Here is a 19,454-nt window from a genome sequence, read left to right as displayed (position 1 = left end):
CTCTTTTGGCTACTGTTTGCCTTGGGTTTTAGGATGAGAGCTATGCTGCCTTGTGGAATAAACTGGGAACGTTTCTCTCTTTTTTGAGATTTTTTTGGTCTCTAAAATCCAGCTAGTTTTGGGTACTCCAGCTCACTCTCTTCTTCCAGAGGTGCCCCAACAGTACCATCAGTCATTTTACAGTGAGGATTTCTCACACTAGCTCTCAAGGTTCCTCATAAAGTGGACTCACAATGTTGATCTCCAACAAAGCCTTTATACCATTCAACTTTATCACATTCCTTGCATATGCCGCAGACCTTCCCATTTTCAAGGCTTTGCTAATTTCATGACATTTGCCTTGTTAAATCCTATTAGAGTTTGGGCTGGTACGGGTGTTGATGATTATGGCACAAGGGAACTAACATTTCAGGCAGAGACTGTGTACCTGCATAACACCCTTCATTTTATTTAACCATCAGAATCCTGGGAAGTTTCGTTATTTTTATTTGCTGGATAGGAAAATAAACGTTATACACTAATAAACAGAGGTGCCACTAAATACCAGTACTGCTTGATTCCAAAGTGATTGCTGCTTCCACTACACTGTTTCACCTCCTCCATTGTGTTCCCTAGTCTCTCATGCTGACCTTATGTCCTCCGCGTTCCATTAGCAAATTATAACTGTATCACACCATCTTAGATTTACACTCTTGTATTTTCTATTGTTTCATATATGTAGTTCTTGTCTCACACACAGCAGTTAATAATAATCTCTCAGAATAATCTCTTTTTTTCTCAGAATAATTTCTCAGTGTCTGTTCATCCGACTCCGTATTTGGATATCATATAAATCGCGGGAAAAAAATAAAAGGTTATTAAATACAAATAATTTTGACTGCGTTAGTCTTAGCTGTGTGTTGTAAGAAAAGCAAAAGGTCTGTATCAAAATAAGTTTAACTCTCAATGATCTCCCGGAGGCTTTTTAGCGACCCTTGGAAAATTAGTGCCTAAAAAACAGTGACTTGTCATTTGTGACTATTGGTCACTTCCTCACTCAAGCACATCAAAGAGCAGGATACGCTGGAAATCGCACCTACAGTCCGGACTCCCTAACAAGGAAAGCCAGACGAAAGGACGGCCTCTCCCACCCGCAGCGCGATGCGGGTCCTCCCCCCACCAGCCTCAGTCCGATGGAACATTCCCTGCGATCGCTTTGACTGGGCGCCACTCGGAGTCACGTGGAGCCGCAGCGCCCAGGCGGAGCCTGGCGGAATGACGCGCGCTAAGGTTGCCAAGGGGCGGGGCGAGGCGCCGCGGAAGAGGCGGAGCGAAGGAAGCCGGCCGTGGGGCGGGGTGCGAAGCGCAGGGGCGGGCAGAGAGGGGCGCGCGGGCGGGGGAGGGCCCGGCGTATTATGGGATGCGGCGGTGGAATGGCGCTGGGCGCGTGATTTTGAACAAACCCTGGTCTGTGTCTCGGAGGCGCCGCCGCCGCCGCGGCTGCTGGGAGCCCAGGGAGCGCCGCGCGACCAGGAGGCGGCGGCGCCGCCGGCTTTGGTGAGTGTCAGCCCCTGAGATGGGGTCTTCTGGGCGGGCGGGCGGGAAGGGGGAACCGGCCTCCGCTGCCAGTGGTTGCGCGGGCGGAGAGCGCTGGACCGCTCCCTCTGGCATCCCCGGCCGGTGGGCCTCGGCAGGGAGCGGGAACCCTCAGGCGGGGTCCGCCGCGCCCCTTCCCTGGGCCGCGGGGGGCGGAGGATCCTCCGGGCTCGTCCGTTTCCCGCCGGCTCCCGGGAAGCTGGCTGTCACTCGGCAGGGCCAGCGCTCGGCCGGCCGCCTGCTCGGCGGTCTGGAGGAAGGGCTCCCGCGGCTGTTGACACGCACGCTGCGCGACCCAAGAAGCCGGCCGTGGCGGCCCCGGGTTTCTGGGAACCGGTTTTGCTGCTGTGTCATTTTGTGCCAGTCCCTCCTCTCCCTGCTGTCCGCCGCCGCGTTCTTCCTACGCCCCTTTGTACGGGCTCTCGTTCGTGCGTGTCCGTTTTCCTCGCGAAGCCCACCAGCCAAATGTCATAATGTTCCCGATGTGCACGGGGGAAGGGAGCGGGCCGGGACTTAGCTTAGCCAACAACGGTAAACAACCAGGCAGAGTGCGGATGGACGGGGCAGTCAGTGGGGAAATAAAGTTTGAAGATGAATATATTGAGAACACTTTACACGCTTAGCATCTGGCAGTCTGCACATAAAAACAGCCATTGAGGTGGGTGGTAGACAGCCTTTGCTGAAGGCTGAATCTACCCACTTTTATATGGAGTTGCCATTGAACCAAGGTAGGGAAATGAAATGACTTTTTCAACTTCAACCTTATTCTTCTTACACTAACTTGGATAGAAGAGTGGCCCTATTCGCAACCTTGAAATTAATTTTTTCCATTTCAGATAGATCTTTTAGAGCTTATGTTGCAGTTGAATGATAAAGAATTCAGCTTTTGAATGGTTAACGCTTTCTGAAATGGCAGCCAGTTTCCTTTTTTTTTTTTTTTTTTTTTTTTTTTAAATACTGGTCTCATTAGAAGGCTTGCAGCTTATATTTTGTTATTTTTTAGATGATTAAGAATTAACTTGTGTTCTCTTCTGTTCACGTATTCAGCTGACTGATGACAAGAGCTGGTAACTCTTACCTACCTGGTAACACTAGGGTCGTCTTGTTCTGAAGCAAGCTGTTTATTTTCACTGTATTGAACAAATATATCAGCAGCAGATTTTTTTAAATTTGATTACTTAGATCCTACAAACATTTGGCAAAGAATTTTAACTTCGAGTTATATTTTCAATATTTTAGAAATTGATCATTCATTAATGTTTCTACAATTAGTTAAGTACGTTTTAAATCTAGTTGCGCTTTCACATCTTAAACTGATGACAGGTTTAAAGTCACAGTGTTCATGGACAGAAATGACCAGATAAAATTGTCGGAGAGGAAAATATCTCAGAACTTTATTTGTAAAAATTAGGTGTTTTGATCACCTCATCTGCATGAGGATTACTGCCTGTAATTGACAAAGGTGTCAAAGGTCAAACATGCATATGGGAATAGCTCATCCTGTCAGAGTAGTTCTGTGGGTGGGGTAAAATGTCAAAAGTTGGTGGATAACGTCAAGGGTCTTCACAATAATGTTTTTAGTGGCTGGGGATAGCCATAGTGAATGAAGCGCATTCCACCATCTCTTTCAAGTTGCTGCTCTGAAAATGAGAGTTTGTGTTCTTTATTGTCCTTGTGCCACCTTCTGCCTGGCTTTTGCTCTTCCAAACAAAAATATGCCGGACCTGGGACCCCGCAGGTGGCGCGACTTCCTTTAGCGTCCCCGACTGGGGGTGAAAGGTCTCGGCGTAGCCCGTGTGCACTTGCACGGCCGTGTTCATTTGAAGGTTGGCGGGGCGGCGGGAGGCTTCCCCGGATATGTGGGTGTGCGCCTCCCGGGAGGGGCGGGCGGGGAGGGGAGGAGGAGGAAGGGGGAGGTTACTGGTGGTGGCGGCGGCGGCGGCGGCCCGGGCTCCGGCTGTCGGGGAAGCTGCTGAGCTGTGATGGTGATGACGAGGTGAAAATGGCGGATCTTTCGAAATACAATCCCGGCCCCTGACATACCAGAGGCGGCGGCGACGGCGACGTCGCCACCCCGGCTCCCTCCTCGGCTCCCAGGTACCCTGGAGCGCTCTAGTTTGGACAAACTGAGAAAGGAAGCGGCTGGCCAGAGCTATCCTGCACGGGCAAAACAAGCCCCGCCGGGGCTCGGGATTGCCCAGGACCTTCTGGAGCCCCCACCTCGGAGCCCGAGGGAGGAGAAAGCAGCAGCCGCTGGAGGTAGAGGAGGAGGGGGTACCCGAGGGCTTCTCTATGGAGATCTCTTTATTTGCGGGGATTGGGTTGGGTGGGGAACGAATTGCGCGGTGGATCAAGGAATGACTTGTCCGGAGTGCGAAGAATCAGTAGCCTCGTCATGACATCAACATTATTCTTTGACTGTTCAGAGGGCTCCAGTTTGCTCTTACACCTAAGGCTGCTGCTGAGGCCTAGAGGATCCGCTAGCACTTACCCTGATTCCCTGATACAATTTTTCAAACATCCACTCTGGCGGGTGTTGCCTTGATGGTGTTCAGCAGTTCTTGGGGTTGTATGTTTCTCGAAGGAGGCAGAGCGTTGGCATTTTATTCTGCATTTAAGATCTGTGTCTGTAACTTGCTGGGGTGTGGATATTCACATCTTAAAGAATAGGAACCAGTTTTATAAGAATTAGAAAAAAAAATTAATACTCTGTTATCCATAGGGTGACTAATCTCTTTGCTCCTGTCATTTGGCAAATAACAATTGAGATATTGTCAGTCATATTTTATTCCCATGCTTTTCAGGGAAGCTCGTCCCTGTATTTTCCCCCCACCCAACCTAGTTCATGAATTCAGAGTAAAGTTATGAAAAATTTTGTAGTAGATTTTATAATGCAAGTGAAATACATCTCTAGGAGCTCTCTTTTGGTCCTGAGTTTTTACCTTCATTGTTAAGAAGGAGAGTTGTGATGGTGTGATGCAAGCATTTGTTGTGAGTACATTAAGATGGTAGAGAAATTGAGACCTCTGTTATTTCTAAATGCTGTAGTGGTTAGCCTCGCCCTTTGTTTAGATACCTGGATTGATTGACTCTATAATAGTCACTGTTTTATTAGGTTGTCTAAAGACCCATGTATGTTTTAGGTTATGCTGAAAGGAGTCTGTCTCCTTGCACACATCAGTGTTACAGAAAAGTTACATGTGATCGAGTTTTTACGTCTGGCAAAAAAATGTTTATACATTAATTTGGGGCCTATGCTTTTCCCCTAGCTTTTCTTGGATCAATGACATTGACTGTATGATAATGAACAGAGAGATTAATATTTGAGAAATGGCCATGAGGAATGTTTATGATTAGCCCTCTATTTCCTTATTCAAATTGTCTACAAAGAGTATTTGTGAACACACTTTACCACAGTTTATCATATAATATCACAAATTTTGTAGTGTACTTAGAGGGGAAATATTTTGTGTGAATGAGTCCATATAGTTTGGACATTTGGCTTAAGCATACTAGAAGAATAAGAGACCCAAAAAAATTTTTGGGAGAAATACCTGAGAGGTACTTAGAAGGTTTAGTTATTGATGATGATAGATAATGATTTTTTTTTTTTTTTTTTTTTTGAGACGGAGTTTTGCTCTTGTTACCCAGACTGGAGTGCAATGGCGCGATCTCGGCTCACCGCAACCTCCGCCTCCTGGGTTCAGGCAATTCTCCTGCCTCAGCCTCCTGAATAGCTGGGATTACAGGCACATACCACCATGTCCAGCTAATTTTTTGCAATTTTAGTAGAGACAGGGTTTCACCATGTTGACCAGGATGATCTCAATCTCTTGACCTCGTGATCCACCCGCCTTGGCCTCCCAAAGTGCTGGGATTACAGGCGTGAGCCGCTGCGCCCAGCGATAATGACTGTTTTTTAAAAATAATTTTTATGCTATATTATTCAGTAGGTATTTGGTTTTGTCTTTTTAAAATTGCAATTTTATATTGCAGTTATTTGATCCATGCCTTGTAGCTGCTGACTTAGTAGTAAGACTAAGAATTTTTTTTTTTCTTTTTGTTTAAGATAGGGTCTCCCTTTGTTGCCAGGCTGGAGTGCAGTGGCACAATCTCAGTTTACTGCAACCTCTGCCTCCCAGCTTTAAGTGATTCTCCTACCTCAACCTCCTGAGTAGCTGGAGCTACAGGCGAGTGCCACCATGCCCAGCTAATTCTTGTATTTTTAGTAGAGATGGTGTTTCACTGTGTTCACCAGGATATCTCTTGACCTCGTGATCTGCTCACCTCGGACTCCCAAAGTGCTGGGATTACAAGCATTAGCTGGGCACGGTGGCTCATGCCTGTAATCCCAGCACTTTGGGAGGCTGAGGCAGATGGATCACGAGATCAAGAGTTCAAGACTAGCTGGCCAAGAAGGTGAAACCCTGTCTCTACTAAAAATACAAAAAAAATTAACCAGGTGTGGTGGCGGACATCTGTAATTCCAGCTACTCGGGAGGCTGAGGCAGAGAATTGATTGAACCTGGGAGGCAGAGGTTGCAGTGAGCCAAGATCACGCCACTGCACTCCAGCCTGGATGACAGAGGAGATTCTATGTCATGAAAAAAAAAAAAAAAAGAAAAAAATTAACATAGGGAGATTAAAAAGCTTTGAAAAGCTTTTTCATTGGCTTTCTTTTAATCACAGATGGCTATTGTCTCTTTGTAATCCTTTGTGATTATCTTTAAAGACCAGTTTTCAGATTGTCAAAGTTAGAACAATTGTCTATTAGTAATTAAAAGTGTGTTAGAAAGAAATGAAGCAAGAATTATACCACCAGAGATAGCCCAATGTTCATTTTTTGGAGGAAGAGCATTATATATTTTCACTGCTTTTTCAAACATTATTATTGGATGTCTATTATGTGTCATGTAGTATGCTAGGGATAGTAGATAAAATAACCTCCAATATCTTTGCCTCATGAAACTTTCGGTTTAAGAATCACTGGGAGTGAAGTTGGAAGGATTGATTGAGTGGGCAGTTACAGAGGCTGGGCAAGGTGGCTCACATCTGTAATCCCAGCACTTTGAGAGGCCGAGGTGGTCAAGAGATTGAGACCATCCTGGCCAACATGGTGAAATCTTGTCTCTACAAAAAATACAAAAAATAAAAAAAAATTAGTTGGGCATGGTAGGGTGCACCTGTAGTTCCAGCTACTCTGGAGGCTGAGGCAGAAGAATTGCTTGAACCCAGGAGGTGGAGGTTGCAGTGAGCCCAGATCGCACCATTGCACTCCAGCCTGGTGACAGAGTGAGACTCCGTCTCAAAAAAAAAAAAAAAAGAGTTACAGAAAATGTAACTTAGTGTAGGAGAATGACAATCTCAGAGATATACTTCACAGGATAAATCCTGTACATGTAGCTGTTATGTAGGATGCATTGTAGGTGAGAGGAGATGGAGGTAAAAATATCTTAGTAGGCTTCAGGGTTTGGAGGTTTAGATGTGATTGGTTACAGGAGGATAGAGTCAATGGTGAAGGTGAAATCTGTATGATATATGACAGATTAATAATTCTCTGGAAAGAGGGATGTCAACGACCATACAATTTTAAGCCCCGGTGTATGATAGAATTGTTTTTTTTAAATGAGATGGAGTCTCATTCTGTCACCCAGTTTAGGGTATAGTAGATCTCAGCTCACTACACCTCTGCCCCGCAGGCTCAAGTGACCCTTCCTCCTCAGCCTCATGAGTAGCTGAGACCACAGGCATGGGCCACCACACTCAGCTAATTTTTTGTTTTGTTTTTGTTTTTGTTTTCTTGAGACAGAGTCTTGCTCTGTCACCCAGGCCAGAGTGCAGTGGTGCGATCTTGGCTCACTGCAGCCTCTGCCTCGGGTTTACACAGTTCTTTGCCTCAGCCTCTTGAATAGCTGGGATTACAGGCGCCTGCCACCACACCTGGCTAATTTTTCTATTTTTAGTAGAGATGGGTTTCATCATCTTGGCCATGCTGGTCTTGAACTGCTGACTTCGTGATCTGCCCGCCTGGGCCTCCCAAAGTGTTGGGATTTACAGTTATGAGCCACCATGCCCGGCAGTTTTTTGTATTTTTGTTAGAGACAGGTTTTCACCATGTTGGCAAGGCTGATCTCGAACTCCTGAGCTCAGGTGATCTACCTGCCTCATCCTCCCAAAGTACTAGGATTATAGGCATTAGCCACTACACCTAGCCATTTGGTAGACTATTGAACACCATAAAACAATAGAGAAATCAGAAGGAGAAGCTAATTTAGATAAATAGGAAAACAACTTTTGACTTACAGCATATCTCATAACTATCTTCATAGTAACCCTGTAAGTAAACTGAAGCTCAGAGATGTTACTATTGACTAGGATTACATGATAAGAAACTAGGAGAGCCATAATTTAGAAACAGATCTTTCCTGATTTGAATCTCCATATTTTGTATTTTTAGTAGAGACGGGGATTCATCATGTTGGCCAGGCTGGTCTCGAACTCCTGACCTCAGGCGATCTGCCCAAAGTACTGGGATTACAGATGTGAGCCATCATGCCTGGTCCATTTCATTTTATTAAGTTGTTAATTCACACCCTTTGAAATACATTGTCAAATTCATGTAACTATCATGTAGACTTTATGGAAAGTAAGTTAAAAAATTAAGGAAGCTCACCTAGATAGAATGGAGTACTGCAGCAGATACTTCATAATACATTTAAGTATGAGTGGTAGAACCTTAAATTGAAATAGTATATACTTGAACATAGACTTTAAAGGTATGTGACTAATTTGGAATTCACCTTTTTTTTTTTTTCCCCAGCTTTTATTTTAGATTTAAGGGGTACATGTGCAGTTTTGTTACCTGGGTATATTGCATGGTGGTGAAGTTTGGAGTATGAATGGTCCTGTCATGTCACCGAGGCACTAAACATAGTACCCAATAGTTAGTTTTTCTTTTTTCTTTTTGAAATGGAGTCTTGCTCTGTCACCCAGGTTGCACTGCAGTGGCGTGATCTTGGCTCACTGCAGCCTCTGCCTCCTGGATTCAAGCAATTCTTCTGCCTCAGCCTACTGAGTAGCTGGTACTACAGGTACGTGGCACCATGCCCGACTAATTTTTATTTTTTTATTTTTTAGTAGAGACGGGGTTTTGCTGTGTTAGTCAGGATGGTCTTGATCTCCTGCCTTGGCCTCTCAAAGTGCTGGGATTACAGGAGTGAGCCACCGTGTCCAGCCAATAGTTTTTCAATCCTTGACCCCATTCCCACCACCAAGTAGCCCCCAGTTTCCATTGTTGCCATCTTTTTTTTTTTTTTTTTTTGAGGTGGAGTTTCACTCTTGTTCCCTAAGCTGGAGTGCAATGGCACTGTCTCGGCTCACCACAACCTCCGCCTCCTGGGTTCAGGCAATTCTCCTGCCTCAGCCTCCTGAGTAGCTGGGATTATAGGCACGCGCCGCCATGCCCAGCTAATTTTTTGTATTTTTAGTAGAGACGGGGTTTCACCATGTTGACCAGGATGGTCTCGATTTCTTGACCTCGTGATCCACCCGCCTCAGCCTTCCAAAGTTCTGGGATTACAGGCGTGAGCCACCACTCCCGGCTGTTGCCATCTTTATGTTCATGGATACCCAATGTTTAGCTCCCACTTAATGTGAGAATATGCAGTAGTTTTCTGTTTCTGCGTGTTCATTTGCTTAGGATAATGGTCTCCAGCTGCATCCATGTTGCTGCAAAGGACAGTTTCTTTCTTTATTATGGTCACGTAGTATTCCGTAGTACATATGTACCACATTTTTCTTACCCAGTCACCATTGATGGGCACCCAGCTTGATTCCATGTCTTTACTGTTGTTGAGTAGTATTGTGATGACCATGTGTGTCCATGTGTCTTTCTGGCAGAAAGATTTGTTTTCTTTTACATATATGCCCAGTAATGTGATTGCTGGGTCAAATGGTAGTTCTGTTTTAAATTCTTTGAGAAATCACCAAGCTACTTTCGATAGTGGCTAAACTAATTTACATTTCACCAACGGTGTATAAATGTTCCCATGGCCTTGCCAGCATCTGTTTTTTGACTTTTTTTCCCGCTGAGATGGAGTCTCATTCTGCCCTCAGGCTGGATGCAGTGGCGTGATCTTGGCTCACTGCAACCTTTGCCTCCCGGACTGAAGTGCTTCTGCTTCAGCTTCCTGAGTAGCAGGGATTACAGGTGCGCACCACCAGTCCTGGTTAACTTTTGTAGAGTCGGCTTTTACCAAGTTGGGCAGGCTGTTCTCAAACTCTTAGCCTCAAGTGATCCACCTGCCTTAGCCTTCCAAAGCGCTGGGATTACAGGTATGAGCCACTGTGCCTGCTCCCTGTTTTTTGACTTTTTAATAATAGTGATAGCCAGGTGTGGTGTTTCACGCTTGTAATCCCAGCACTTTGGGAGGCTGAGGCAGGCGGATCACCTGAGGTCAGCAGTTCGAGACCAACCTGGCCAACATGGTGAAACCCCGTCTCTATTAAAAATAAAAAATTAAAAGTTAAAAAAAAAAAGCAATTTACAATTCCCTTTTAAAGGAAAAAAAATTGTGAATCCCCAATATTGGCCTAATTTATTAAAATATTTACTTTCTAAGATAGATATAAATTTAAAACTAAGTATACATCAAAAGTAAATTTATAGGCCAGGCATGGTGGCTCGTGCCTGTAGTCCCAGCACTTTGGGTGGCCAAGATGGGCAGATCACCTGAGGTCAGGAGTTTCGAGACCAGCCTGGCCAACATGGTGGTGTGTGCCTGTAATCCCAGGTACTTGGGAGGCTGAGGCAGAAGAATTACTTGAACCTGGGTGGCAGAAGTTGTAGTGAGCTGAGAATGCACCACTGCACTTCAGCTGGGCAGCAGAGCCAGACTCTATCTCAAAAACGAACAAATAAAGTGAATTTATAAATCTAATATAAACAAAACTGTAAAACCAATTAAAAAATTTAAACTTAGGGTGATGAATGATGTTGTTTTGCTGAAACAATCTTTGGGTCAGGTGCAGTGGCTCACTCCTGTAATCCCAGCACTTTGGGATGCCAAGGTGGGAGGATAGCTTGAGTCTGTGAGTTCAAGACCAGCCTGGGCAAAATAGCCAGACCTTGTCTCTACAAAAAAATGCAAAGAAAATTTGCCAGAGTGTGATGGCTTGTGTCCGTTCTATAGTCCCAGCTACTTGGGAGGCTGAGGTGGGAGGATCACTTGAGCCTAGGAGTCCAAGGCTGCAGTGAGCCGTAATCTTGGCACTGCACTCTAGCCTGATGACAGAGCAAGACACTTTCTCAAAACAAAACAAAAATATCTCTTTCCATAGTAAATATACTAGGATCTGCCTTAGCACAGATGTAGTTTTCTTTTTCTTTTCTTTTCTTTTCTTTCTTTTCTTTTCTTTTCTTTTTTTTTTTTTGAGAGGGAGTCTCACTCTGTCACTCAGACTAGAGTATAGTGGCGCAATCTTGGCTCACCATAACCTCTGCCTCCCAGGTTCAAGCAATTCCCCTGCCTCAGCCTCCCAAGTAGCTGGGACTATAGGCACCCGCCACTATGCCCAGCTAATTTTTTTTTATTTTTTTATTTTTAGTAGAGATGGGGTTTCACTATGTTGGCCAGGCTGGTCTCGAACTTCTGACCTTGCAATCCGCCTCCCTTGGCCTCCCAAAGTGCTGGGATTACAGGTGTGAGCCACTATGCCTGGCCTGTTTTCTACATACTCTACAGCCTATGATGACTCAATTTCTACACCACTTTTCTGTGTTTGAATGCTGCACAGCTTTTCTTCTTACATCTCAGGTTAAGTGGTTTGGCTTTTATTTGGCATAAATACGTCGTTTATCTTATAAGTCCCTTTTGTGCCTTTTTCTTTAGCTCATCTGAATTCTTGTACCATTGATTTTGGATGCGATGCGGTTATTTAGATGACCCAGAATATACTTTATAAAAATACTATTGAAATGAAAATAAAAACCTTTCTTTTTTTAAAAAAAAAAATTTAGACCGGGTGCAGTGGCTCACATGTGTAATTCCAGCACTCTGTGAGGCCAAGGCGGGTGGACGGCTTGAGCTCAGGAGTTTGAGACCAGCCTGGGCAACATGGCAAGACCCTGTCTCTAGAAAAACTCGAAAAAGTAGCCAGTCATGGTGGCACACACCTGTAGTCCCAGCTATTCAAGAGGCTGAGGTGGGAGGATCATTTTGCCCCCAGGTGGAGGTTGCTGTGAGCTAAGATTGTGCCACTGCACTTCAGCCTGGGTGTCAGAATGAGACTCTGTCTCAAAAAAAATTATTTTTTACCTTCAGCACTGCCTTGGAAAAAGAAAAAAAGAAAAAAAAATTATTTTTTAATTTGGTTTTTCTTTTCTTTTTTTTTTTTTTTGAGACGGAGTTTCGCTCTTGTTACCCAGGCTGGAGTGCAATGGCGCAATCTCGGCTCACCGCAACCTCCGCCTCCTAGGTTCAGGCAATTCTCCTGCCTCAGCCTCCTGAGTAGCTGTAGCTGGGATTACAGGTACGCACCACCACGCCCAGCTAGTTTTTTGTATTTTTAGTAGAGATGGGGTTTCACCATGTTGACCAGGATGGTCTTGATCTCTCGACCTCGTGATCCACCCGCCTCGGCCTCCCAAAGTGCTGGGATTACAGGCTTGAGCCACCGCGCCCGGCCTAATTTGGTTTTTCATGGAACACTTTACAAATTTGTGTGTCATCCTTCTGCAGGGGCCATACCAGTTTTCTGTGGGAAATATAAACCTTTCAAACTTCATCAGAACTCATGGCTTATAGTCCACTGTTCCCAATATGAGAAATGTAGTTCTGTAACTGTTTTTTTAGTTTGTTGATGTTTGATTTTAGAAATAAAAGCTAAGGCAGGGTGAGGTAGCTCACACCTGTAATCCAGCACTTTGGGAGGCTGAGGCAGGCGGATCACCTGAGGTCGGGAATGATGACCAACATGGAGAAACCCCATCTCTACTAAAAATACAAAATTAGCTGGCATGGTGGCACATGCCTGTAATCCTAGCTACTCAGGAGGCTGAGGCAGGAGAATCACTTGAACCCAGGAGGTGAAGGTTGTGGTGAGCCGTGTTTGCAGCATTGCACTCCAGCCTGGGCAAGAAGAGTGAAACTCCATCTCAAAAAAATAATAAAAAGCTAAAATCTGGCCAGGCGAGGTGCCCGTAATCCCTGCACTTTGGGAGACCAAGGTGGGTGGATCATTTGAGGTCAGGTTTTCAAGACCAGCCTGGCCAACATGGTGAAACCCCATGTCTACTAAAAATACAAGAAAGCAGCCAGACATGGTGGCACACACCTATAATCACAGCTACTCAGAAGGCTGAGGCGGAAGAGTCACTTGAACTTGGGAGACAGAGGTTGCAGTGAGTGGAGATCACACTGCTGCACTCCAGCCAGGTGACAGAGGGAGACTCCATCTCAAAAAAAAAAAAAAAAAAGAAAGAAAGAAAAGCCAAAATCTAAGTGTATAGTTCACTAGTTAATACTGGTAGTAAGCTCTAGGTACAAAAAGTACAGTTGACCCTTGAACAACATGGGGATTAGGGACACCAACCCCAAGCAGTCATATCCACATCCACATCCGCATATAACTTTTGAATCCCCAAAAACTTAACTGCTAATAGCCTATTGTTGACCAGAAGCCTTATTGATAACATAGTTGATTAACATATATTTTATATGTTATTTTTATTACAGATCATATTGTTGCAATAAAGTAGGCTAGAGAAAGCAAAATGTTATTATGAAAACCGTAGGAAGAGAAAATATAGTTACTGTTCACCATGTTGGCCAGGCTGGTCTTGAACTCCTGACCTCAAGTGATCCACCTGCTTGCACCTCCCAAAGTGCTGGGATTGCAGGCATGAGCCACTGTGCTTGACCATTTTCTTGACTTTTAAAGACAAATCTCTTTCTAAAATTATCAAACCATTCTTTGCTTATGTTAAATTTTCCAGCTTTAATCCTTCACCTTCTTTTTGCTTTAAATTGTCATATAATGACTTCTTTTTCTCAAATCATTAGTCTATAAGTATGCATTTCTTGTAGCTATCCTCTGCTACCCACATAAAGTCTGCATTTTCTGCCTTTTCTTTTTTTTTTTTTTGAGATGGAGTTTCGCTCTTGTTACTCAGGCTGGAGTGCAATGGTGCGATCTCGGCTCACTGCAACCTCCGCCTCCTGGGTTCAGGCAATTCTCCTGCCTCAGCCTCCTGAGTAGCTGGGATTACAGGCACACGCCACCATGCCCAGCTATTTTTTTGTATTTTTAGTAGAGACGGGGTTTCACTCTGTTGACCAGGATTGTTTCGATCCCTTGACCTCGTGATCCACCCGCCTTGGCCTCCCAAAGTGCTGGATTACAGGCGTGAGCCACCACGCCTGGCCTGCATTTTCTTTTTTTTATTTTTTGAGACAGAGTCTCTCATTCTGCCACCCAGGCTGGAGTACAGTGGTGCGATCTCAGCTCACTGCAGCCTCTACCTCCCAGGTTCAAGCTGTTCTCCCACCTCTGTCTCCCAGGTAGCTGGGACCACCACACATGGCTAATTTTTGTATTTTTTCGTAGAGATGGGGTTTCGCCATATTGGCCAGGCTGGTCTTGAACTGCTGACCTGAAGTGATCCACCTGCCTCGGTCTCCCAAAGTGCTGGGATTATAAACACGAGCCACTGCACCTGGCCAGATGCTGCATTTTCAATATTAGACAAAAAAGTATTTTGCTAAAAGTGCAAAGTTTTTGTATCTGCTGATGTAACTGCAGTGATAGCTTAATAAATTTCTTTCTTTTCATTTCTTTCTTTTTCTTTGTCTTTCTTTTCTCTCTCTCTCTCTCTCTTTCAACAAAGTTAAACAAAGTTTATTCTTAAATGTACAACAGCTCCAAGACAACACTTAATTCCAGCTATAGGTGGCAAAAGATGTTATGGCAGGAAATACAGTTGTTTAAATACGGATGAAATAAAGGGTCACCATCTCCTCAGGGTCAAGGAACAGCTTACTTTTTGCCAGATTTCCTAATTCCACCTGTGGCCAGGGGCCCCTTCCCCGTGGCCTTTGTTTTCAGCTCCTCAAGTTTTTTCTGCTCTTCTTTTTGTTTCTGCTTGAAAGCCTTATCTTCCTTCTCCATCTCCTTGGCCTGCTTCTTGGGCTGTTTCAGGGGCTGCTTCTTGCCACCTTCACGGCTGAACATGGCGCCTGCCACCCCTTCCCCCCAATTTTTTTTTTATAATGGTCTTTATGCTGGATTCATTTATCTTGAAATGTTGGGCAACTGCAGTTGTAGACCTCAATCTATAGTACTTATCAAGCAATTAAACTTTTACTTGTAATGTCATACTTTGCTTCTTGGGAGCACTTACAGCATCATGAATGGCACTTCATATGGGTCTTCTAGTGTTATTCAAGTTTTACAATGTTGCGTAAAACACAATGAAAAATACGGAAGTTCACTTTTTACTGCAATACACAATTTACTGGAGGGAGGAACTGCTCACGTGAAGACAGACAATTAGTGGCACCACTTGAGCTCACCACAGTAACAACAGGAGGTGGCTACAAAATTATTACAGCAGTATAATATGTACTACAGTTACTTTTTTGTGGTTTTGATTTAATAGTGCATCTTTGTTTACATTTCTCCCCACTGCAAATGATACCGTGTGTTTGTGGGGGTAAGTTTTGATAAATTTTAGTTTTTTATATTTTATATATTTTATGGTAGTAAATTATAAAACACACCAATGTCTACATATGTTTTATGCATTCATGACATACCAAACTTTTTCTTAAATTTTTTTGATGTTTCTAGTGGTGACATGATTCATCAGCAGGTTTTTTCAAATTGCCACAAATTTCCAAAAAATATTCAATATATTTGTTGAAAAAAATATGTGTAAGTGGACCCTGTTGTTCTAAGGTCAACTAAACACTCAGTTTCTTTTTTTCTGAGAGGGAGTCTTGCACTGTCGCCCAGGCTTGAGTGCAATGGCATTATCTTGGCTCACTGTAACCTCTGCCTCCCAGGTTCAAGTAGCTGCCTCAGCCTCCCAAGTAGCTGAGATTACAGATGCCTGCCACCATGCCTAGCTAATTTTTTGTATTTTCAGTAGAGACGGGTTTCACCATGTTGGCTAGGCTGGTCTCAAACTCCTGACCTCAGGTATTTCGCCCTCCATGGCCTCCCAGCTTGCTGTGATTACAGTATTTTTTATTTTGTATTGATACCCAGGCTGGAGTGCAATGGTGCGATCTTGGCTCACCGCAACCTCCGCCTCCTGGGTTCAGGCAATTCTCCTGCCTCAGCCTCCTGAGTAGCTGGGATTACAGGCACGCGCCACCATGCCTAGCTAATTTTTTGTATTTTTAGTAGAGACGGGGTTTCACCATGTTGACCAGGATGGTCTTGATCTCTCGACCTCGTGATCCACCGGCCTCGGCCTCCCAAAGTGCTGGGATTACAGGCTTGAGCCACCGCGCCCAGCCTTGGCTTTGTATTTTAAAAGAAATTGCGAAGGGGCAATAAAATTATAAACAAATAAACAAAATACTTCTGATTGTGGCTGATGCTATTTTGGAAATACCAGGGTAATAGGATAGAGTGCCTGGGCCAGTGGAGATTAGGATGGCCTCCCAGCACTTTGGAAGGCCGAGGTGGACGGATCACTAAGTCAAGAGTTCAAGACTAGCCTGGCCAACATGGTGAAACCCCATCTCTACTAAAAATGCAAAAATTAGCCAAGTATGTTGGCACATGCTTGTAGACCCAGGTACTCAGGATGCTGAGACACGAGGATTGCTTGAATCTGGGTGGCAGAGGTTGCAGTGAGCCAAGATCTGCCACTGCATTCCAGCCTGAGTGACAGAGTGAGACTCCATCTCAAAAAAAAAAAAAAAAAAAAAAAAATTGAAGCATAGGGGAATGCATTGTATGTTCTAAATTATTTCTCTACCATACCTTCACAGGCAACCTCTCCTGCAAGTGAGGCAAAAGCTTCTCAGCTTTCTTGGCCTGTGAAGAGCCTCTCTTTTCTTGGAGGGGTCCTCAACACAGGGATGATGAGGTTGCATGTGCTAGTACATGGCTTCCATTCCTAAGAGATAAAATAGCATGATGGGTCATATAACTAGATGACCCAATCCTTTCCTGCCATATCCAGTCCTTTTGAGACTTTCTTTTAGCATAGGCCATCATGTCTGCATGTGACCCTGATTGAAACAGATGAGACTGGGCACAGTGGCTCACACCTGTAATCCCAGCACTTTGGGAGGCCGAGGCGGGCAGATCACAAGGTCAGGAGATTGAGACCAGCCTGGCTAACACGGTGAAACCCCGTCTCTACTAAAATTACAAAAAATTAGCCAGGCGTGGTGGCACACACCTGTGACAGTCCTAGCTACTTGGAAGGCTGAGGCAGGAGAATTGCTTGAACCCGGGAAGTGAAGGTTGCAGTGAACCGAGGTCACACCATTGCATTCCAGCCTGGGCGACAGTAAGACTCCATCTCAGAAAAAAAAAAAAAAAAAAGAAAAGAAACCGATAAGGATGTGCAGTCATAAGATAGTCATCTATATTCTGTGCTGTGGTTTAAGAGCTGTCTTGGCTCTGGAATAGTCTCTGTCTATTACGTAGACTGTGGCCAAACCAATCGGACCTTTTTAAAAAAAAATTTTTTTTTAAATTTAAATTAAGTTAAATTGTTTTCCCTCCAGAAACAGGATCCCGCTCAGTCGCCCAGGATGGAGTGCAGTGGCACTATTAGAGGTCACTGCAGCTTCAGACTTGGGGGGATGACACCTTACACCTGTCTCATGCTCCTCAGTAGCTAGGACTTTAGGCAGGCCCCACCATACCTGGCTCATTTTTAAAATTATTTTTCATAGAGATGAGGATCTTACCACGTTGTGCCCAGGCTGGTCTCCAACTCCTCAATAAGTTCTCTTGCCTCGGCCCCCCAGAGTGTTGGGATTACAGGCGTGAGCTACTGAACCTTGCCCAGACCTTTTATTGTTAGAAGTCTGGACTTTGCTCCTAGTTCAAAGGGATATTCCCATTCCTGTAATTCCCAGTCTGTTTTAACAGGACAGATAAAATTGTATGTTCTTCTGATAACAGAACTTCAAAATACATGAAGCAAAAATGTGTAGAAGAGGAGACATAGACAAATTCACCATCATATTTGAGGTTTCTAACACCCTAAAAATTTTAAGGATATCAAAGATCTGAATAACACTATCAACCAGCTTTTGCTAATTGACATAAATAGAATACTGTCCTCAGTGACTATTAAAAAACAAAAATGTTCTTGGCCAGGCGTGATGGCTCATGCCTGTAATCCCAGTGCCTTGGGAGGCCAAGGCAGATGGATTGCTCAGGAGTTGGAGACCAGTGTGGCCAATGTGGTAAAACCCCGTCTCTACTAAAAATACAAAAAGATTAACCAGGTGTGGTGGCATGCACTTGTAATTCCATCTACTCGGGAGGCTGAGGCAGAGGAACTGCTTGAACAAGGCGGATGAAAGTTGCCATGAGCCCAGATTGCAGCATTGCACTTCAGCCTGGGCAACAGAGTGAGACTCCATCTCAAAAGAAAAAAAAAGTTCTTTTCAAGTGCACAAGGAATATTTGCCAAGAAAGACCAGATGCTGAGTCCAAAAATAAGTCTCTTAATATGAAATGATGGAAATATTATGTTCTCTGACAATACTGTAATTAGTAATCAATAATAATAAGATAACTAGAAAATATCGAAATACTTGGGAATTAAATAGCACACTTTTTTATTATCTGTGTATCAAAGATTAAATCACAAGCAGTGTTAGAAAACATTTGAAGTGAATGATAACAAAAACATTGAAATTAATGGAATACATCTAAAGCAGCATTGGGGAAAACTTCATATTAAAGGCTTACTGTAAAAAAGGACAGTTTTAAAATCGATCAGTCATCTAAACCAGGAGTTGACAGACTTTTTCTGTGAAGGTCCGGGTAGCAAATATTTGAGGTTTTATAAGTCATATAAGTCTGTCACATATTCCCCCCGGCCCCAACCATTTAAAAATGTAAAAACCAGACTAGGCACAGTGGCTCACACCTGTAATCCCAGCACTTTGAGAGGCTAAGGTGGGTGGATCACTTGAGATCAGGAGTTTGAGACCAGCCTGACCAACATGGTGAAACCCTGTCCTACTAAAAATACAAAAGTAGCCAGCATGGTGTTGTGTGCCTCTAATCCCAGCTATTTGGGATTAGAGCTGCTTGAATCGGAAGTTGGAGGTTGCAGTGAGCCAAGATTGCACCACTGCACTCCAGCCTGGGCGACAGAGCAAGGACATCTCAAAAAAAAAAAAAAAAAAAAAAAAAAAAGATGATTCTTAGCTGGGAAGCAATACATAAAGATCATGGGCATGATTTAGTGGTTTGGTGGCTCCTGATCTGTGCTTCCATCTTAAGATTCTAGAAAAAGAAGAATAAATCAAACAGAAGGAAAAAGGTAATAGTCAATTAAATAAAAAATGGGCCAGGCACGGTGGTGCATACCTTAGAGGCCAAGCTGGGCAAATCACTTGAGCTCAGGAATTTGAGACCAGCCTAGGCAACATGGTGAAACCTTTTCTTTTTCTTTTTCTTTTTTTTTTTTTCGAGATGGACTCTTGCTCTGTCACCCACGTTGGAGTGCAGTGGTGTGATCTTGGCTCACTGCAACCTGTCTCCCAGTTTCAAGCTATTCTCCTGCCTCAACCTCCTGAGTAGCTGGGATTACAGGTGGGTGCCACCATGCCTGGCTAATTTTTGTATTTTTTTAGTAGAGACAGAGTTTCACCAGTGAAACCTTATTTCTA

At 44.1% G+C, this 19,454-nt stretch overlaps 2 protein-coding genes across 7 annotated transcripts in view; one reads left to right on the top strand and one right to left on the bottom strand.

The window, feature by feature from the left end:
• Window positions 1-1,379: 1,379 nt before the first annotated feature.
• The window catches only part of LIN54 (lin-54 DREAM MuvB core complex component), a 94,372-nt gene continuing 76,297 nt past the window's right edge, over window positions 1,380-19,454 (top strand). The window contains exon 1 of one of the 6 annotated variants that reach the window (XM_074396370.1): window positions 1,380-1,536. Coding sequence is in view for 2 of the 6 variants with exons in the window: in XM_074396371.1 (XP_074252472.1) it covers window positions 3,179-3,401 (223 nt within the window). In the remaining 4 variants the exon portion in view is untranslated. Of the gene's footprint in view, window positions 1,537-2,564; window positions 3,402-3,593; window positions 3,835-19,454 lie in introns of those variants that run through there. The other 5 variants (XM_039468569.2, XM_074396371.1, XM_074396369.1 and 2 more) reach the window with 5 other exon arrangements.
• On the bottom strand, window positions 14,611-15,093 carry LOC120363669 (translation machinery-associated protein 7-like). The gene has a single exon (XM_039468570.2). It carries the CDS (start codon window positions 14,803-14,805, stop codon window positions 14,611-14,613), a length of 195 nt encoding a protein of 64 aa, XP_039324504.1. The 5' UTR covers window positions 14,806-15,093.

This window comes from Saimiri boliviensis, chromosome 3 (assembly GCF_048565385.1).
Source record: "Saimiri boliviensis isolate mSaiBol1 chromosome 3, mSaiBol1.pri, whole genome shotgun sequence".
NCBI lineage: Eukaryota > Metazoa > Chordata > Mammalia > Primates > Cebidae > Saimiri > Saimiri boliviensis.
The sequence above is the reverse complement of the archived record's forward strand: the minus strand, read 5'-3'. Positions and strand labels throughout refer to the sequence as shown.